The 22,779-nt window shown below is 40.5% G+C and overlaps 2 protein-coding genes across 2 annotated transcripts in view; one reads left to right on the forward strand and one right to left on the reverse strand.

The window, feature by feature from the left end:
- Positions 1-265: 265 nt before the first annotated feature.
- The window catches only part of Cox11 (cytochrome c oxidase copper chaperone COX11), a 69,756-nt gene continuing 47,242 nt past the window's right edge, over positions 266-22,779 (reverse strand). The window contains exon 5 of the mRNA XM_076871653.2: positions 266-902. The gene's annotated coding sequence lies outside the window, so the exon portion shown is untranslated. The remainder of the gene's footprint in view (positions 903-22,779) is intronic.
- The window catches only part of Tom1l1 (target of myb1 like 1 membrane trafficking protein), a 42,556-nt gene continuing 42,152 nt past the window's right edge, over positions 22,376-22,779 (forward strand). Inside the window, exon 1 of the mRNA XM_076871647.2 lies at positions 22,376-22,496. Coding sequence (XP_076727762.2) covers positions 22,439-22,496 — 58 coding nt within the window. The 5' untranslated portion in view covers positions 22,376-22,438. The remainder of the gene's footprint in view (positions 22,497-22,779) is intronic.

Below are 22,779 nucleotides of genomic sequence, written 5' to 3' on the forward strand. Positions count from 1 at the left end.
ACATCGAACGGTGACCCAGTCAGTATGAAGACCAAGTTCTCTTGCCTTCCTTCTGCCATATTCTCATCACAAACTATTCTAAAAAGTAAGCGTCTGAGGACAAGAGACCATTTTGTTTCTATTGTTTACTCCTAAACATCAGTACACATTTTATGTCCTAAATGACCAGAACCTAAGATGACCAGGAGCATTGGAAATGTTCCATATTTATAAACTGTTACATTCAGAAACACCAGGGGGAACAAAAAAGCAGAAACATCAGAAATATTTTCTAATGATTAATTTACTTGATAAATTCCATTCTTTCTTCATGAGGCTAATCATACCATCATAGATATAAAGATCTTCATATGGATGAGATACTTTCATGTTTGCTGTCATATTTGATCAGTTCAGTTACCCTGTGAGATAGAGTTGGTAGCAGTATCCCCATTTCACAGTGGAAGAAACAGAGAACAGAGATATTAAATAGTTTTCCTCAACTACACACAAAGTCTATATGGTAGGGCTGGAAACTCCCACTGACAATAGGTTTTTTTTTTCTTTTTTTTGGCTCAATAATCCAATACTACTACGCCCCCATTGCACTATGTATCACATCCATAGTTATATTTTAATAAAATATTAACATTGAATATCTGTACTATATTGGTCAGACTTCTTTTGGATGTAGGTGAATAATACCTAATTCAAATAAACTTCAGGGTTTGGTTTCTTGTTTTTTGGTTTGAGGCAGGGGAAGGAGAGGATTGGCAGGGAACGTGAAGTTCATCAGCTCAGAAGAACTAAACCCCAGGGAAGCAAAAGTAGAGAGGCCTTAAGAACAGCTCTAGTTCTGATCTTCACAGCTTTAACAGAACTCTCTCCCAGGCCCCTTCAGAAATCTCCAGGAAAAATCCACCCTGAAAGAGACAAAAGGGGGTCCATGTGTAAGTGTATGTTTATTTATTTTAACCCACTTTCTTCGTATGGCTGACATGTTAAAAACTGTATGTATGTGACGTGCATGATTGGATGTCTTTGGAGAGGAGCATAAACCCAGGAAATAATCACCACCACCACAGGCAAACACATGGCCAACATCTCCCAAAACTTCCTCCACCTCCTCCTTATTACTGTTTGTGTGTATGTGTGTGTGTGTGTGTGTTTGTGCCTATAATATAAAAATTAATATAAGATCTATTCATTTAACAAATTTTAATATTACAACAGTTTTGTTAGCTATAGGCATGAGACTATGGTAGATCTTAAGAAGTTATTTATCTGCTAATGTAGAGGTGATGGTCACATGGTACAAAGTTCCAGTTATTTCTTTAAGTGCTAGACCAACTATTGCCGGAATTCAAGGAATGAAAAACTGGGCAAAAAGATCGATACTTATTTGTGACCTTGGTGTTCAGACAATAAGACAGCATCCAGCAAAAGAAATAAAAAACTAAATGTTTGACTCATAGCTTCCTCTGATTTCTAAGATGCGAATACTCCCACCCTGGCTGATTTCAGGCTACCATCATGACATCAATCTGCTCACCAGTTTCCTGAAAATATGAAACTGGCTCTTGCACACCAACATGAACCAGCCTCAGCATGAGACACCATGGAGCACTGGTTAACCACAGCCTAACCAGAATAAGTCAAGAAATTCATAGAGACCACCAGTTCACCAGCAGATATTCCTCTGCATCCCTGGAGAGGAGAAACAATTCAATTCAGCAAGCATTTATTGAGTGCCTACTCAATGTTAGGCACCAGCCTCATCAATATGAAGATAAAAAGATGCTTTCTCACCTTCTGGGACTTCACACTCTAGAAGGGAAGGATTAACTAAAGAGTGGGAACAAGGAGAGATGTACTACAATAGAAATATTAATTCATTCCTTTCACAGTAGTTTACGGATCATTTACTAAGGACTAAACATTATGCTTACATTTAAGTAAGAAAACTAGACATGAGACAGACACAAAAATGAATTTGAGTTATTATAAGTACTGTGAAGGAAACAATTAGGATTCGAAGAGAATAACAAAGCAACCATATGAAATATGGTGGAGTCCCCAAACTTAAAACGTCCTACTAATTTGTTTTGTTTTTTATAAATTGTTTTAAAATTTAATTTGCAATCCACTTACAAATTTATTATTGTTGTTGTTGTTAATTCACTTTTTTCAAGTAAAAGCACAACTCTCTAGCTGCAGTGTTGATCTTACTGTTATTTCTCCCATCTCCCATTGCCTCAGCCTCCTAAGGATTTATTTTTAATGCCCAAATGAAAGAAACATAAATCCAAAGGAACAATGAACTAGATTTAATTAAGCTCTCAGCTCTCAGCAGGAGGAAATTGAGCCCAGGAATATAGGATAGGTAAAGGGGGTAACTCTTGGTCAATTCTTCTACCAAAATCTGCTCCATTTAAGCTCACTAGTGATTAAGTTTAAATATGCTACAAAAATCATCTTTTCTCATTCATGCATTAAATATTTGAAGAGCCTCTCCTTATTCATTCAACATTTATTTATTGAGCTATTTCTATATGCCAGGTATTTTTCCCAGTTGCTGGGGTCACAGTGGTGAACAAAACAGACCAAGACCCATGGTCTCATGAAACTTACTTAAAACGAACAAATAAAGAAGAAAATTGGGCAGTGCTATACACTGCAGGAAGTTATAACACAACAATTTGATACAGAGAGTTTGGGTAGTTCTTTTGATCGGGTGGTAAGGGAGTGACAAATTGAGATTCTGGTAACAAGAAGGAACCATCAGTCCCAAAATTAAAATTAGAAGAAGAGTCTTCTAGGAAGACTGCACAGTTCATGCAAAAGTTCTAATTTCAGAGAAGGAAGGACCCCGGGTGGAAGGAGCATAAAAGGAAAGGAAGTTAGTATGTGTTGAGGTCAGACAGGTAGACAGGGCCAGACTGGACAGAGTATGGCTTCACAGAGTGTGCTCTCCAGGCTGACAGCATCCGAGGCACCTGGGAACCTTTGAGAAGTGTGAATTCTCCACCCAGGCTCCAGGTCTCCTGAATCAGAAACTCAGAGGTTAGGGCCTAGCCTTCTGGGCTTTAATAGGTCTGCCAGGGGACTATGGTGTGGCTCAAGTTGGACAACCACTGGCATAGAGTTAGATAGATCAACATGGGTAATTTGAATTTTCAAGTATGGAGCCAAGGTGATTGATAGTTTTAAGGCATGAAGAAAGGATGTGTGACATCCTTAGATTTGTGGTTTTCAAAAGCTCACTCTCTACGGCAGTACAGGGAAGCAAGAATTCAGGCAGGGCAATGAGTTAGAGACACCCAGAACAGAGCCCTAGCACACCTGATAATTACCGACTTGACATAGAGATGGGACCATCAGAAGGCTAATCTGTGAGATGGGAGGAAATTAAGTTTTATGTTTGAATCTTATATTTCCCCCCAAAGCCCAAATGTTAAAGACTTGATCATCAGTCTATGGCACTGTGTGAAGTTGGTAGAATCTTTTTTTTTTTTTTTGGGGGGGGGGGGTACCAGGGATTGAACTCTGGGGCACTTGGTCACTGAGTCACATCCCCACCCCTATTTTGTATTTTTATTTAGAGACAGGGTCTCACTGAGTTTTTAGCGTCTCACTGAGATGCTTAACACCTCACTTTTGCTGAGGCTGACTTTGAACTCACAAAATCCTCCTGCCTCAGCCTCCTGAGCCGCTGAGATTACAGGCATGCACCACCACGTGCCCAGCAAAGGTGTTAGAATCTTTAGGATGTGGGGACTAGTGGATGGGAATTGAGTCACTGGGGGGCTTAACCTTAAATGAGATAGTGGGACTCTTCCTTTCTTGCTCTTTGCTTCCTGGCCACCATGAGGTGAGCAGATTTACTTTACCATGTGCTCCCTGCCATAATGTACTGATTTGCCACAGGCCCCAAAGCAATGGAGCCAGCCAACCATGAACTGAAACTATAAAACAAAATAAACCTTTCCTTTTAAGTTGATTCTCTAAGATACTTTTTCACAGTGACAACAAATTTAACACACACACACACACAAATGTATGGCATCATGCAATCAAGTGAACATTAAAAAAAAAAAAAAAGTGCATCAGCTATTTTGAAAGCTGCCCAGGAATCCTTAAGACAAGATCAAGAAGTTACCAATGAACCATTCTGAATCATTAGTGACTATGGTCAGAGAAATTTCTATTCAGGGATAGGAAAAAAAAAAAAAAACACTTAGAATGGGTTGAAGAGAGATTGTGAGATAAGGAAGTAAATAAAGCAAAAATAAATAACTTTATGTAAAGGGTAGAAAAAAGGGAAGGAATTAGAGGGTCCTTTGGGGTTGAAGCAGATTTGCATATTTCAGGTACTGTGTAAGATAGACAGGGTTTACCTCAGAGAAGCTTACCATACAGCAGAGAAGGCAGGCAAGATAGGAATGATCCCCAATTACATTTGTGATAAACGCATGAATAACATTTAATGTGCATCTATATTGGGTAAGAATAATCAAAACGCAGAAATAAACATTCACCTAGGTAATTAAAATGAAAACCAGTGGGTGGAAACTCCACAGTTGTGGTACAAAGTGCTTGACTTTTTCCTGAACTATTGATAATCTTTAAGAAAAACAGAGGATTGGAACAGTTTTACTCAAGAATAGAAAAGTATTAGCTTTTAGTATGGAGGTCTCATTACTAAAGACTAATTAAGAGAAGGGGTCGGTAAAGCAGTAAAAGTGAAAATACATTTAACTTCTATAATATTCCAGAAAATAATAATTAATATTATGTAAGGTTGAGGTTTTAAAGTAACTTTATATGTTTTGTTCTTCAGATTCATAGAAAACAGAAGGTTGGATATCTACAGCAAGAGACAAGAGTCAGACAAAATATGGAAGAAATAGAAGTTTACCAGGAAGGAAATATCTATTGAACATTTATGAAACTATTACATGCCAAACTTTGTTGTAATACTTTCACAACTATTATCTCAACAATTCCCCTGTTCAACCTTGGCCATTTTCATCTCAGTGCTAACTGGGAAGCATTCTTTGCATGATTATTATAGAGAAAATTACATGTAGTTTTTCTAAGGATACTTCAAAGGATTTCTTCCCCAAATAAATTAGTGATAATAAGTTATGTTCCTTTCATACATTAATTAATTCATTGGGAAACTATTATTATAAGAATCTTAGTTGGAAGAAAGGGGTTTCCTATTTTTTTTTTTTTTTTTTACTCCATTGGATAGATTCTAAACTTTTAAGCGACTACAGAGGTAAGCTTATATAGTGGTTTTCAAATTCGGTTCTATATTTGAAGGAGAGAGGGGGAAGCTTTATGAAAACAAATTCCCAAACCCCAAACCCAGAGATTCTGATCCTTTCATCTGATGTACACATAAGAAGTATTAGTGTTTCATAGATCCCTGGGTGATTCTGATGTGCAGCCAGTTGTGTAAAACATAAGTCTAAAACAGGCATTTCTCTTATAATTTATGTTTTTATGACATGATTTGACTATAATAAGATTGAAATCAGAGAACAATATTAGCACTCTAAGGATGACTACCAGTTAGTTGGAAAGGATCACCAGGAACTAGCTATGCCCATAGAGAGAAGAAAACAATCTGTCATCCATGTGGTATAGCATAAATGCTTTGGCTCATCTATTGCAGTTACTTTGAGAGAATCTGAGTTTTTGTTATAGTAACAATGGATATAACCAGTCATTTCCAAAGAGTGTAAAAAAGCCAGGAATAGTGTCACATGATTACAATTCTAGCAACTTGGGAAAATGAAGTCGCAGGATCTCAAGTTTGAGGCCAGTCTCATCAACTTAGTGAGACCTCAAGCAACTTAATAATACCCTGTCTCAAAATTTAAAAAATAAAAATAAAAAGGGTTGGAGATGTAGCTCAGTGGTAAAGTGCTTCTGAGTCCAATACCCAGTGCCCAAAAAATAAACAAAATATAATAGTGTAAAAGATGTTCCAATCACAAGCATACCAGGGTTTAAAGAAACCATTTCACTTGAGGAAACCCAATGCTGGGTCTGCTTAGTGATTTTTAGAGATTACAAGGACACATTGGCTATAGAAACATCCTGATTATTGAAAAATTTCAGGAAAAATAATGAATCCATTTCATAACAATTAAATAGTGGCTTTAGTAACACTTAAAAAATAACACAAAATTTCCTTAAGGAATGCAGTTAATATTTAAGAGCAGAATAGATGGTATTGTGAACAGGTATCATAGTGGATAGGCACATATGCAAGTATGTACAGGTAAGAAGCATTAGAGCAACTACTTCTGCCCAGGGGTCTTAAATGATGGTTAAGAATTATGTTTAAAAAGTTGGGTATGGTGGCACACACTTGTAATCCTAGTGGCTTGGGAGGCTGAGGCAGGAGGATCACAAGTTTCAACCTCAGCAACTTAGTAAGACCCAGTCTCAAAATAAAAACTAAAAAATTCTGGGGACGTGGCTCAGTGGTTAAGCTCCCCTGGGTTCAATCCAGGGGTACACACACACACACACACACACAAAGATTTATGTTGAAAAAGTAGAAACATTTTTAAAAACACTAATTTATTACATTTATTTGTATCTTTATCTTTGGAGCATTAAAGAGATTTCCCACTCTCTTTATGTATTCTAGAGTCTCAACACTCTAGTAATTAGGAAGTTCTACTTGACTGCTTTAAATCTTTTTCTGTGTAATTCCAATTCGTTCCTAAGAGGATGCTTTTCTTGACAGAAATCCTGCCTTATAGAAAGCCTTTAGATGGGTTGATTTCCCCATAGAGACACGTATTGACCTCTACAAGCAACTCAAGGTGCCTTCCTTCTCCTCAATTCTCATTTTACTCCTTTCCAAGAATAACTTAGGGTTTGGGGGAAACCACTTCAGCCTTCAAGGGGCAGAAGCACTGATGTGAACAAACAAACAAAAAAAAAAATTGGTCATTATCCAAATTCTGTTCCTAGCTTCTGTCCCCCAGCCTCCATACAGGGAATTGAACCTAGGGCCTTATGCATGCTGGGAAAGCACACACTACAGCAGAGCTACACCCCAGCCCTGTTTATTTAGAGACAGGGTCTCACTAAGTTGCCCAGGCTGGCCTAGAATTTGTGAGTCTCTTGCTTGAGCCTCTGGAGTAGCTGGGATTATAGGCATGTATATACCATTGTGCTCAGCTCCAGGCTTTGACTAAGACAAAAAAAGGAACTTTCTGTGGTTCAACTTTCTCTAAAGTTTTATATTAAGGTTTGAGAACAAACCCTGCTAACCAGCGAAACAAAACAAAAGCAGTTGATTCTTTCTTGCCCCCAATTGTGTTCCTACCATCCCAGGGGGCTGTGCTCACCTGTTTCCAGGTGACCCAGCCCAATCTCATCCTATTACTTCTATTAATAGTCTCCCCAGCTCATTGTCCCCAGCTGCAATAGAAAATAGAGTCCCTGACTGAGACCTTTGTTTTGGGCCTCTGGGTCTTTCCTTCTAAAAAACACTACTCCAGGTAATCAAAGTTAGTCCAGTTGTGCTTCTCCCCCCCTCCAACCAGCAACTTGTCTGTGAATCAATTACTGAAGAGTCTTGAGGACTTTCTACCCAGCACTTGCCTATTAATTTGCTATGACAAACCTACATCTGTCAGCTCTTCCCATGAATTAATAGGTCTGTAATTAAAATCCAACGGAGAGCCCCAAATTAATTAGGACAGGAGACAGCCATGTGAGCAGCATGGAGCACAGCTTTCTATAAAGACAAGCCTCATGTAAAACAAGGTTCTCGCAGGTCTCTGTCCGTCTCTGCAACCAGTGGGCTCTGAGCTGCTTCTGTTCTGATCTGTAACCTCTTTGTGAAAGAGTCGAATAGAGGGGCCACCCACACAGTGGGCATCAATATGTTGCATTGATTGTCTGACTTGTTACTTAAAATACATTCATGGGAACCTATTTCTCTTGCTAATAGGAAAAAAAAAATGGAGTGGGGGGGGGCACAGGATTTAAAGGGATCAAATATCTCCTTGCTCACACCTGGGTTTCCCTCTTCAGATTTCCATGCTCTGCGAATGGAACCTGACCTTGTGGCCAAAAAACCATGGAAGTGGGAGAGTGCAGAGATGTCCCTAACTGGAACCCAATGTATCTGCTACTTGCTGTGAGACCTTGGGTAAATTAACAATACTCTGTGCTTCATTGACTAAGTACATGGCAAGTCTGCCAATGTTAGATATGTTATTAATGCAGATTGGCCTATAACAGAATGATGAATAGTCGTGATGTCTATTTTCACCTGCTTTCAAGAAGAGACACCTAAGGGACTCATATTAATAACGTCAATGCACTCCTAGATCTATAAGGAACAATTTCCCAAAGCAAGGTGCCATGTTTTATGTGATGTTTGGCAGTTAGCTAAACAGTTATTTATTTTTTAATATGAAGAAATCAGAAATAAAATATCTTGCAGCACAGCTGTGAAAGAAGTTATGCTAACAAATCTAAGAATTCACCCTTTTAGTGATAAAAATGTGTTTCTATCCTGAATAGCTACAAAATTGCATCTTTTTTTGCCATACTGTAGGGAGAAAATGGACAAAGTTTGTTTTTTTTCCCCCCAAAATCTGAGTTATTTTAAGATTGGCAGTCAGAGGAGGGGACCATAAAACACTGTCAGAGATGACAAGGGTTGAATTAAGTTCCATGGACTGTTAAGAGCAATGTGAAGGACTCATCTCTGGCCAGGGATAACTGGACATAAAAGCATATTGATTAATAATGTAACCTTCTTTTAAATCTGTTCCCAGGCAGCCCAAAATCCTTCACAGCACTCAGGTGAGAAATATGAAAAGGTTTTCCTGAGATCCTCAATAGAGGCAGCAACTGGAATAAACGAGAATTGTCAGGGAACAATTTTCGCCATATGGAGCACTAATGCCTCACTGAACAGCCCTGAAGGGCCAGAAAGGGACACACACCATGCTTACTCTGCATCAGATGCCCCCAGAGAAAATGTTTGTGCATTTTCAAGAGAAAAAAATGACTTGGGCTTACTCAGTGCATTCAAGGACTAGACAAAAAAGTCTCAAACGAATGATTAACAGAGAAATCTCCTAACTTAGCCAATATTGCGCAATGAATATTTGAAATCCAACTCTGGTTCCCAGCCTACAGGCAGGGCGATGGTTACCTCAGTTCTCAGAAACAGAAATTCATTGAGGTTACCTCTAGCAGTGGGAGATCAGCCAGAAGGCTCCGTATTAGAAATAAGAACAATAAAAATCCCATAGGAACCCAGGAATGGCCACACTGAAGCTAGAAATCAGTTACAGCAGCACAACACACAATAGCTAGGTTAAGGTCCCACCCTAGATGTCCATCAATAGATAAATGGATAAAGAAACATGGTATGTATACACAATTGAGTTTCCCTCAACTGGAAGATTGTAATGATGTCATTTGTGGGCACACGGATGGATCTGGAGACCATGATACTAAGTGAAATAAGCCAGACATAAAAAAATCAAGGGTCAAATGCTTTCTTTCATATGCAGAAGCCAGAGAGAGAAAAAAGGGACTCTCCTAAAAATACAAGGGAAAAGGGCAGAAGACTAGAAGAGGGTGGCTCAAGGGGGAGGGAAAAGGAAAGGAAAAGGGGAGGCACTGGGTAATGAGATCATATGCCATGTGCATGTATAATATATCACAATAAATCCCACCTTATGTGTAGTTATAATGCACCAATTAAAAAATAGAAAAGAGACCAATAGTGTTGAGAATGGAGATGAGGAGGACGGAGGAAGGGAAAGGCGAAGTACTAGGAAATGAGATTGATCAAACTATGTCCTGTGCACGTATGAATATGTCATAAGGAACCACACTATTATGTGTAATTATAATGCACCTATGAAAACCATTTTTAAAAAACCAGTAGGATTTCTTCTAGGATGGAGGTGTCAGGACTTCTGCATCATAAAATCAACATCCCTCACCAATCCTAATTCTCTCAGATACTCTAGAGTCTTAATGCTCTTCACCAACAACTCCACCCTCTATTTGGATATCATTTTTCTAACTTCTGGTTTTCCTCTTCTAACCTTCTGATTACTCTTGATTCTGGCTACAGCTGATACTACCAAGAATGGCCCTGTCTTCTATCAAGGGACAACAATTAGTACAAAGATCTCATAGCCAATCTCTTTCTTCCAAGGCTATTGATCACTGTGAGACTGGCTAATAGACTTGCTCTCCTTACTTCAGGTGCCCTTTAGCTAACATAGCAGGGTTAAGTAACTTAGTACTGGGACTTGCAAAGTCAGCCTGCAAGCCAAATCTGGCCTGAAACCTATTTTTGTACATTTATTCATTTACATATCGTCTATGGCTGCTCTTGTGCTTTTGTCTATGGCAGAGTTTAAGTAGTTGCCAACAAAGCTTAAAACATTTACTATCTGTTCTCTTGCTGAACATATGTGTTGATCCCTGACTGAGAACACGGCTAAGTCTTCAGATCATGGAGCTGCATTGAAAAGGGAGTGGGTTTCTCAGGTAGGGCTCAGGAGTCGGGTAGGAATTCTGAGGCTAAGGGTCTCAGGGATGCTGCATAAACACACTGGACAGAATAAACCTGCACATGTTCAAATAAAATTAGAAGATTTTTCTTGTCCATAAAATATAAATTAATTCATTTAAAAGTGATGTCGATCCCATACTAGCTCCTTAATCACTTTTTCTCCATGAATTGGAATGCACCTTTAATTCTGTTGGAGACTCCTGATCGAGTACTATGGAAGCAGTACATGATCTGAGCTGCATTCCTATTTAGCTCTGGAATGCAAATGATATTGTTTTGTAAGGAACATGCTTGGAAATCCACATTATAACTTAGGGCTAAGACCTGCATGAATTACTAAGATTTCTACCACTTCCATCCTGACCATTTTGAAGCTTATCCTGATCTTTTTATGATTAAAAGCCAATGAGGGGCTGCGGGATATAGCTCAGTTGGTAGAGTGTTTTCCTCGTATGCACAAAGCTCTGGGTTCAATCACCAGCACACCCCGCCCCCCCCCAAAAAAAAAGCCAATGAGGAAACTGTGTATAATTAATTGCTAGGCCAGACATCTGCACACACACAAAATTAATTTTGCCCTCTGGGTTATGCATTCTTCCTAACTTGATTGTGGACACTTGGAAAACAGAGATTGGATTTTTATCTTCTTCATGCATGTCAGTAATTCCTAACACACCAACTGGCAGGTTTGGGGGGCCTCCTTATGTGTTTGTAGAATGAATGAGTGGATTCTTCCAAAGAAGGACTGTTAACTGTAAAGGAGACTGGGCTCATATCAGTAACTACTCTCACCCCACAGTTGTGGGAAAGCACTTCTGAGTCTTCCCTATAAAAGAGTGAGGTACCTTGTTTTGGGGATCCACACTTATGAAAATTCCCCTCCCCTCCCCTCTTGATCATTGCATCTTTTGTGCTCAGGTTTACATGAACAGACCTGGCTCAACTCTGTACTGCCCAGACCTCAACCCTCCCTGCTAAGTCCCTTCTCTTTCCATGATACCATGTCCAAACATTTGTTCGCCACTTAGACTGGACTATAATTATCTGGATACTAAATAGTTTATTCCATATGATGAAATCCACATGACAGTGGCCGTGAGTGATAAAATTCACTGTGTGACAAATGAAGGAAGGAATAAGTGATCCAATAAGGATTATGAATGACAAGGCTCCATCCCCTTTCATCTCCCTGAACATCTATGCTGCCTGATCATAACACCCTTCCTTGCTAGGCCCACCTTCAACTTCATGCCTTTTTAATGACTTAGCCTCTCCAGGGAGTCTTTTTTTTTTTTTTTTTTTTTCGAGAGAGGAGATAATTTTTCAATTTTTTATTTTTTAGTTCTCGGTGGACACAACATCTTTATTTTATTTTTATGTGGTGCTGAGGATCCAACCCAGCGCCTTGCGCATGCCAGGCCAGCGCGCTACGGCTTGAACCACATCCCAGCCTCTCCAGGGAGTCTTTAACTACATTTCCAAGTTTGGACAACTGTAGGGATGCATTTGTTATCCAGAGATTCAAATCCCAGACATGATCTTTATAGCGTCTCGACCTTCAACCTTCTAATTCCTGATACATGTCATCCATCCCCAACAACTAGCTCTTTCTCCTAGACACCCTTCTGCCACTTTTCACTACGAATGTGAGACCCCCCAGGAAGGAAAAACAGTGAGCATCTATCCTTCAGCAAGAAAACACCCTGAAAAACACACTGGCTGGGTTCCTCCAAGCTACCTCCCTTAACCAGTGGCTCAGGGAATAGGCTGTGCCAGGATGTAGCTGTCCAGCTAGGCTTTAGGGAGAATTTTGATAAGTTAAACAAGACTGCCCTCTCATGGTTAAAAAAATTACCTGCATAAAATAAAATGCTGTTCTCCATGCAAGAGAAACCCAGGGCATCCTATTGAAAATTTGAGTCATACTTATGTTTTTTTTAAGCAGATAATTTATAGTACATTGCAGTCAAATTTTTAAAGATACAATGCATATTGAATAATGAATACCATGAAATTGTAAGTGAAAAAGTACATTTGCGATTTAAACACTTGTTCTAGATTGAATTATAGTCATCATTGATTCATTTTGGTACCAGAATTTAAGGGCAGATGAAATAATTTTTAATATGTGGAATTGCTATCATAAGTGACTGATTTTAGAGTTTAGTTGGCTTACACAGCAATAACACTATATCCATTCGTAAATTCATTGAGCAAAAATCTATGGTTCACCCACTAGAGAATCTTGGCAATTCTAAAATGCACTCCCTGCTCCCCATGTTTTTAATATTCCAGTGCATCTGATACCTGGGGGGGGGGGGTGCTATACCCTCTGCTAGCCAGGCAGCAGTAGAGATGTACATAGAGTTGTCATCGCCTGAACATGTGCAAAAATCTGCTTGTTCTGGTGGCCTACAGGACCACAACCCCTTGATGTTACAGTCAGCAATCTATATATTCAAGGACAACTGTGAGAAGAAAAATGAGTCCTATTTCTGGTAAGATCAAGAAAGTTCCACCATCAAAACTTGAAATGGATCTCAATGACTTCAAATAAAATGCAGTACCGGGGAACAACAGTAGAGGGTGCCAAAGAAATGCCACACCACCAGCACTGGCGATGGCTCAAAAGTGACATGGCTTGGAAAAAGACACATTGATGACCCTGAGCTAAGATGTAAATCCAGAGCATTGGATTCTGTAGGGGATGAAGAAACACCTTTGCTCATTTACTTTGCCTATATATTCCCCCTCATACATGCACAGGAGTCACCTATGAAAAATAAACCGGTATCCAATAAATCTCAATGTGTTATTTAAATGAATATAAAATAAAACCCCCAAGTGATAAGTAGTATCTCATAGTTTTACTGGAAGCTTTTTCTTTCTCTGAGTAGTCCCTAAAATAATGGGGCAACTTGAAATAGAAGGAGTTTAATTCACTGAACTACAGAATGTACGAGGCAGGGCTGTAGTCACTGAGTGAAGAGGAACAAAACAGACCTTTCTCTGCCTCCACGGGGCCAGATGAGGGGCAGACACCTATAAACATCTCCAATGAATAAAGAAATGAGACCATTTCCAATAGTAGTAGACACCATGAAAACAAGAAAGCAGAGTAAGAGGATAAAGAGAGGAGAGGAAGGAAGGGAGGCTTTAAATCAGCTCCACAAGGAGAATTAGGAGAAGTCCAGGAGAGAGAACATCACATCAGAGAAGGTAAGAGAAGACATGCACCAAGAAGCAGGCCAGCTGGGACAAATGCTGTAGGAGGGGCAGGAAGGTGCAGCAAGAGGACTGTCCTTGTTATTGGTTGACAAGAGGATTATTATTATTATTATTTTAAATGCTACAGCTGTACTGTCGTGGTAGTGAAGACTGAATGGGAGGTGTGTGTGTGTGTGAGAGCAAGTGATACCACTTAGGGTAAATTGGCTTTCAGGGACTGAGAGAAGCAGCCGGAAGGACTGTACCTCCAGGACAATGTACGCTCTGTGGCACGAGGGGCCAATATTAAGTCTTGTGAACACGTAGCAGGCAAATAAATAAATACCAAACCATTTGTGAGTATAACCTGTGTTATAAAAGGATATAACCAAGACGATGAGATCAAGTAGGGACTAGGAGGCTATTTTAGGCTTTAGGCTTTGGGCATTAGTCTAAAGCCTCTTGAGCACCAGTTATATGCCAGGCATTTATTAGAAACATTCAAATGTTATTTAACATTGGGACCTACTTTTTCGAGATGTGTGGAATTAGCTCTGTTGTTGAAAAGGAACTGGGGTTCTGAAAGCATGGTTTGCCTGTCAGTGGCCAGGTAGTGAATGACAGTGTGGGGATTGATCTCTATTTCCCTTACTGTCTGCGTGCTCTTTCAGAGATTTTCTGCAGAACAGCCACACAAGCAGCATCCCTCTGGGCCAGTCCTTGCCCGCTCCACAAAATCTCAGCTCAGAATCTCTCAGGTTTTTCAGAGTCCCATTTCCACAGATGTTTCCAAAGTAAACTGATTAACACAGTACATATTATTCACAACATGCTAAAAGGAATTAACGTGTGACTGGTAAAATGTTAGCTAGGTCCTTCTTTTTCCAAACAGAGAGAGCACCTGCACCTTGAAAGAGTGGCTTTTAGGAAGATGTTGCTCAAAAGCCATTTTTAATGGAAGTTTCAGGCCACCTGGTTGACTGGAAAGAGAAGATGATCATGATAACTAGTTAGTATTTACTGAACCCTTATTATGTGCTGAGAACCAATCTAAGTGCCCATGCATAATCTCATATTTTTCAAAGCAACCCATGAAATTGCAATTATTTTCATCCCTCCAAGAGCTGCGATTTGAACCTCGTTAATCTGACTTGCCACCTGGAGCTAGAATTCCAAAGGAACACACAAATTAAATGACAAACACCAAATGAGTTACGTGTGAACTGGTCATACATGAAATCCACAGAAAGCTAGTTGGCTTCAGTTATGAAAATATTGATTTTTTTTTTTTTAGTTTATTTTTCCAGATAAACATTGGTTCTAAGCTTCAGAGGAACCTGCTGAGATGACAAATTCAAGCAACAGGTGTCCTTTTGTTCCAGATCTCAATGGAGGTTCTTAATTGTAAGGATCATGAGGGAAGCCCATGAGACATTCTTGCGGGTTTCAAGTTTAAAGATGGCTAAAGGATGAAGTTTTAAAATCAATCAACAAACTTCTACTTGGGTGAAACAGCCAATCTTCAAGAAAGAGAGTTATAGCTTTCAATTCATAGAAGACTTTCAAAGAGTATGTGAATAATTTAACCTATACAAGAGTGTACATAGTAAATAAGAACTATTTTAACAACCATGAAAATAAATAGCCTAAGTAGGTTTTTATGGATTTATCATTAATTTATGAAGAGGCAGAGATTATAATTGTGTTTTGTGTTGTTGTAGATTTTTTTAAATGATTGACAACAATTCACATTCTCTTAGGAGCTGTAATACAGTCAGCCTACCCATATAACTATACACAATTGTGTATCAGAAACTTCAGTGCAGCCAAAGTTGAACCTGAAAAAACAAAATTTCAACTTGGAAATCTGTTTGCTTGTAAGTACTTTAAAGTCTACCAAATTAACGACTTATTTTTTAACCTGTTTTGAAAGTTAGCAATCTTTTGCCCAGTTATTCTAGATTAGTAAGCAATAATAAAGCCCTCAGTTTGTTACAACTAAAAATCGAGACTACACAGGGGCTGGGGATGTAGCTCAAGCCTTAGCGTGCTTGCCTGGCATGCGCGGGGCACTGGGTTCAATCCTCAGCACCACATTAAAAAAAAAAAAAAAAAGATGTTATGTCCACCAAAAACTAAAAAATAAGTATTAAAAAAATTCTCTCTCTCTAAAAAAAAAAAAAAAAAAAATGAGACTATACAAAATCATCCAGAATCAGTTAATTTCTAATATTGGAATGCAATGTACAGGATGAAAGTTGACTAAGATTTATGTACTCCTTCAGGAAATGTTCATCAATAATGGTTTTGGAGCACTAATAGAGAAAGAATAAAAGTCATCATTGGTTCCTATCATCCACAGTGTTTTGGTAACCTGGTTAAAGAAGAATAAAGTAAAAGTAATTATTTCATATCATACATTTAAATAAAAAAAAAAAAAGATTTACTTCTATTTGGCACTGCTGTGTCAGCAGCACTGGGCTCAAAGCCACAGATACCCTAAGGTCAGCAACAAAACCCTTGCTCTGGGGGTTTTGTCATGCAATGAAAAGGATCTAAGCTTTGGAATGAGAAAAAAAAAAAAACAAATCCACCTCCCCATTCTGAATGACCTTGGGCAAGTCAATTAGTAAAATGAGAATAATGATTCTAAGATTATTATGAGTTTTCTGGAGATACCAAAGTGAACAGAGTTTGAAGTAAAAAGTCCACAAGAGTTAACTCCTTTCCCCCTCTCTATGCTTTCTTCCCTCTCATCTTGGGTCTCTTGAGTTCATAGAAAGGGAAGAAAACAGTCCTGGAGGTGGAGGTATGAAGGGAAAGGAACCCTTTTATGTTAGACTAATGGAGGATTTTTTTCCCAAGAGTTCTTACTTTTGGGAAAGGCTGTTCTTTAAACTAAATTTCCATAAATCAGGAGGTGCAAAGATTTAGTACATTTAAAAATAAATGAATTCTGAAAAAAAAACTAAATAAACATCATTTTTATTTTAAAAAAATGAAAATACAATCAATATATCTATTTATGACTTTCAAAAATAATGGGCAATATGTTTTGTGCAAAAGAAAGTCAATTTTAGGGAGAAATAATGTCTTTGTTTATTTTGTTTTTTTGTTTTTTGCTTTTCCCCCATAAATGTCAGTATTTTAATTCACAATAGATTCGAACATTTTAATTGTCATTGTCTTAAGTCAGACTTGACATTTTTTAACTCAAAACAATTCTTGATTTCAAAATTACTTTCACCATTTTTATACTTTGATAAGGTTTGTAATTTAAGCAGGGCATAAATTTTGGTTTTACAGGTGAGACTCAAGCAAAAATACACGTCACTGGAAACCTAGGTTCAAATTCTTACCTTCGACGTATCATAATTGAGAATCTGGAGACAGATTCCCTCCCCACACCTGCCCCCCTCCACTCTGGCTGTACAAGGTGCAGAGTCACACCAGTAATGTAACTATACCTGTATGCAGGGTAATAGTGTCTGTCTCATTCTATTGTCCCTCCCATCCCCCAGCCCCACCGCTTGCCTTACTCCCCTCTGCACAATCCAAAGTTCCTTCATTCTTCCCCCACCCCCCACTATGGCTCAGCATTCCCTTATTAGAGAAAAGATTTGGTCTTGGAGAAATAATGTTTTTAGATTTAGGAGAACTTAACAATGGTCAGGAAAACCTGAACTTTCATCCAATTTTATCCCCAAATAGTATTCAGACTTAGGATATTTAAGAACTGCTGTATTGAGCCTTGTCCACCCAGGGGGTGATAAAAAAAAAGGCAGGGAGAGAAAAGAGAGGTAAAGCACAATCCCAGAACTGATTGAAATGAAAGAGATAACTTCAAAATTTCCTATTTGGAAAATTATGGTACCCTTCGTTCGTCTGGAGATGCTTAAAAATCTTGATGCCCTTGACATATTTAAGATGAGTTAAATCAGAATTTCTGAGGTGGGACCCAGGCATCATTACTCTTTATAGCCACCCGGCATTCTCAGCACATTAAGCTGGAGAATAACTACCAGAGTGAAAACAAGAAAACCCAGCAGGATATTGACATGACCAAGGAAGGGGAGAGTATAATCCTAGTCACACGGGGAGTTTAAGTTTCCAACAGGGCATCTAGGAGGAAATTAAAGACTGGATCTCAGGAAGGACAGAGCAGGATTTTGGAATTATTCCTGCATTCAATGAATACCCCTTCAGGTCTGTTAAGAACCAGGATCTGCGGTCTAAGGAACCGCTTTCTGGTTCCTGTGAGGGACTTATATATGGGGGAAGGGAACAGATTTCTCAGCAACTGAGAAGTAGAAAATGATGTAGCCCATTAAGATGGAATCTGTACCTGGGACAGGAAAGAAGGGTTCAATGCTCTTAAGAGAGACCAGAAAAGGCTTCATAAAGAAGGAACAAGGAGGTGTGCATGTTCCAAGCCAGCCTCAGCAACTTAGTGAGATTCTATCTCAAAATAAAAATAAGGGCTTGGTGATGTGGCTAAGTGGGAAAGCACCTGGGCTGGGGTTCACTCACCAGTACAAAAGAAGAGGAAGAAGAAGGGACAGGGAGAGGGTAGGCTGTGGGAAATAGAGAAAGGAAAGGGAGGCTGTAGGAGCTTATGAAGCTTGCTTAGATACAGCAGACCAGAGAAGAAAATGGAACCAGGTGAAGATCTTTGAGAATTAGCAGAGAAAAAGGCAGGTAGGCTAGAGAAGTGCCTGCAGGTAAGGAGGCACTCAGCACAGTAGCCCAGGGAGGTCAAGGAGGATAAGGTTGGTCATGAGAGTTGATGATCCCATAACCAGAGAAGTCAGTTTCCAAGTGGGACAGCTGGGGGAGAGACACTGGATACCATTTGGAATTAGACCTTCTAAAAAGTGAAGGATAACTGGAAGGGTAGAGAAAAGATTGTGGGTAGAGTTTGGGGAGCACCTTTAAGCCCTGAAACACAGAATCCCGAGGAGGTGTCCTATAGTAGGAAAGTGGCCTCTAGCTATTTGCATTGCATTTTCCTAGTGTGGAGCTGGATGGTCTTGGGTCAAGTCACTTCCCCTTCCTCTGAGTGTCACTATTTCATCTGCAAAATTATAAAAATAGACACTTCTTATCGGGTTTCTAAGGCCACATACTGCTCTAATCTAAACATTTTTGTGGTTAAAAACAGCATCAAGTGAGAGGACAAAAATTACTCTCAGCTGCATAAATCGTGATGGTGAGTCATCTTTGTCTTCTACACATGTACACTCTCCATGTCTGGTCACCTCACTCTAAGGGCACCACCCACTATGGCCCATTTTTCTCAAAGTGAGTGTTGGTGAAAGGTACCCTCTATCATTTAGGAATGCAAAAGGTGGTGTAGCACAGTTATTACAGCCACACGTTCTGAAATCAGTACTTCGCTAGGAGTGTGACTTTTTGAAAAATCACCCACTTTAATTTTTCTAATCTCATAAAGTTATTAGGGGATTACGTGAAAGAATGCATATAATGTATTTAGAACACACCTAGCTCATCCTAGCAAAGAAAACATTAATGTTCTTAAACAAGTGCATAAAAAAGCAGGACCCTGTGTCAGAAAAGTATATGACTTCCCTGTTGTTATATTCTTGGAGCGTTCTTCCTTTGAATCAAACAGATCACTTTTGAAAAGTAAAATGTCACACTCGATGTTTTAGTCAGCTTTTTCACTGCTGTGACTAAAAGACCTAACCAGAACAATTGCAGAGGAGGAAAAGTTTATTTGAGGGCTCACAGTTTCAGAGGTCTTTCAGAGGCCAGCTCCATTCCTCACAGCTGGAGGTGAGGCAGAACATCATGGCAGAAGAGTGTGGCAGAGGGAAGGCGCTCACATGATGATCAGAAAGCAGAGAGAGCCACACCCAATTCCCATCCTCCTCCAGCCACAGGCTACCACTTCAGTTATACTTGGTTAATCCCTATCAGGGAATTAAATCACTGATGGGTTAAGACTTTCACAACCCAATAGTTTCTCCTCTGAACCTTGTTGCATTGTTTCACCATTGAGCTTCTGGGGGACACCTCACATCCAAACCATAACACTCAATAAACAAATTCAACTAATGGTAGTAACATAGGCTCCAGAGTCAGACCACCATGATTCAGACTCTGGCCAAGCTAATTATTGGCTTTATCTTCCTGAATTTCAGATTGTGCACTTTGTAAACATAAGGTTAATACTACCCAACTACCACGACTGTAAAGACTAATTTAACATAATAAACTAATCTCAGTTTCAGGCACTAAGCACATTTTAAGTGTTGTTTGTTTCCACCTAGTATTGTGACTTACACACAAATAAATGCTTAGTAAGTATTCTTGGAACTGAAATTGTGGTAAGATTCTGCTCTGGGAATCCAGGCATTTTACTAGTGTTTTTCTCTAGGATTCTGCTCCTTCTCTGAACTCAACTCATCTGTGAAATCTATTATTGGTTCCCAGACCACATTAACATTGACTGGGTTGATTTTTCAACCCAGACCATATTAATAATCGACTGGGTTGATTTCCACCCCTCAGGAGGAGGGGGATCACTGACAGAGTGGCAGAGAACAGAAAGAGATGACTTCAGGTACCATAACACCCTGGAGGGCACAGGGAGAGAGGAAAGCGTCTGCCCAGAAATAGCTGAGGTAGAACACAGACAGTACTCATCTACCTAGGTTCTGTTCAATTAGCCATCATGTCCAGAATTCCCTCCTTGCTGCTGTTGTCTTCTTCCTGGGTGCTTTGATCCTGCCATTTAAGGAAATCAAACAAAGGGGAAAATACACACACACACACACACACACACACACACACATAAAACAAACCTTCCACATAGAAGTAGCAGTGTTAGGTACAATGTCTATGTGGATGTTCGATTCCTTCCTAATTCTCATTCCTTCATGGAAAGGCAATGACACCAACACATGGCTAACCTAAAATTGACTTTCTCTTTTGAGATTTGATTGTAGGCTGCAGAGAAGGCAAAATATTTTGCTAGAGGCTATAACATGAAATAGAGAGTAAGCTGGTGATGTCACAAAAGAGGTCTTCAACAGTGTCAGCAGAGACTTGCAGGGATGACTAAAGTTGATAAATGGCACCTTGTAAAATAGCTAGTTACCCCATATGAGCAGGTGGAGAATATTAGTTATAGGTAGGTCAGAGCTCATTATGAGAAATACCAGCACAAGAAAGAAAGCTTCATTCTAGATTTTGGAGTCTCAGGTATTTACTCACTTATGTCAAGAAAAATGGAAACAATAGAATTAGAGATCTATGAAAAATGTTAGCCTCTTGGCAGTGCCTTACAATTGGTTTTGAGCTCTATATTAAAATATGTCAGACCAAGTCCCACAGCTCTCCCTAGTCACCATATCCAGTAGCCACAGGCTATCATTTCAGTTACTACTTGGTTAATCTCTATCAGGGGATTAATCACTGATGGGTTAAGACTTTCACAACCTAATCATTTCTCTTCTGAACCTTGTTGCATTGTTTCACCAGTGCGCTTCTGGGGGACACCTCACATCCAAAACCATAACACTCAATAAACAAATTCAACTAATGGTGGTAATATAGGCTCCAGAGTAGACAACCATAATTCAAACTCATTTGTGAAAATGATTCCCCAGTTGACCTTAGGGAGCAAGATCCACAGGCACAAGTAGCCCATTTTATGCCTAACTGACATGGCCTGCAGAGGACCCACTCTCTATAAGCTCCCCCACAGCTCACTGGAGATTGTAAACATGGCTAATTCAAGGTTAACTGAATGCAAAATCAAAGAGAGAAATTCGGGTTCTGCGAAAATAGCCAGAAAGGGATTGGGCTTCTCAAATTCAGATTTACATTCCAAAGTAGCCCTGAAGCCAAATCCCTGCCAGAGCAGAAGGAAAGTCCCTCTATTCTCTGGAAAACAGTTCCTAGGAGAAGGAGTTAGAAACCAAGATCTCTTATGGTGGCGCCCTGCGATTCCCCTTGGGAACAGGAGAGATACAAAGGGCGCCGCTTGGGAGAACCTGCACTGGTGTGCCAACAGGTCTTCTCTCATCACCCGCCGTTTTGAAGGACAGCCACGCCTCGGCTCCCCTATCTCTATGGCAGGGCGGCAGTGGGATGTATATTTCTAGTTATTCAATTTTTTTTCAATGATTAAAGATTTTACGGATAACTTAAGCCGTTTATGTCCTTTCCTTAATTCTGACAATAACCCCGAGGCTGGTGTTATTAACCCTGTATTTCCTTGCCTACAAAGGGCGGAGAAAAGGGCGCAGACAAGGGTGGCAATCCGCCCAGGAAGCGGTGGGAGCAGAGCCTGGGTCTCCACCTCCCACTCTGGGCTTTTGCCTGCATCGGAGTAGCGCGCCTGGGTGCGGGGCGGGCGCCGCGTGCCTCCCGCCGGGCTCCAAGCGCTGGGCGGTGCCCGCGGCCACACCTGATGCGGGGAGCGCCTCGCAGGGCGCGCGCTGCAGGTGCGAGGTGCGCCCGAGACTCCGCCCCGCGCCCCCGCCCCGAGCCGGGTGCCCCGCAGCGGCCGCAGGACGCGCCGCCTCCGCCCGCGCCCGCCAAGAGGAGGAGCCACGGGCACCGAGCGGGAGGAGTCGGGAGTCGGAGGGCGGCGGGCGGAGGCGGATTTCCTGGGCCCGGCTCTCTGGGGCCACTATGGCGTTTGGGAAGAGCCACCGGGATCCCTACGCCACCTCCGTGGGCCAACTCATAGGTAAGGCGGCGCGGGGAGACACGCCCGGGCGGGCGGGCAGGCAGGCTTTGGGGATCGCGGGGTCCGTCCCCGCTCGACTCCGTTCTCGGCCTGCGGAGGACGGAGTTGATCCCAGTTGGAGGAGATCCTTCCGCCCCCATCCCCCCAGCTTTCCCAGGGCACCCACATTCCACCAGCCCCCTTTCCCGCGATACTTTCTGGGCCAACTCACCTTGGAACTCCTTTTCCCCAAATTCTCTATTTTGCTGACTTCTGGGTAGTGGAACCGAACAGGTGAACCCCA

The sequence above is a fragment of the Callospermophilus lateralis genome, chromosome 11, assembly GCF_048772815.1.
Source record: "Callospermophilus lateralis isolate mCalLat2 chromosome 11, mCalLat2.hap1, whole genome shotgun sequence".
Lineage (NCBI taxonomy): Eukaryota > Metazoa > Chordata > Mammalia > Rodentia > Sciuridae > Callospermophilus > Callospermophilus lateralis.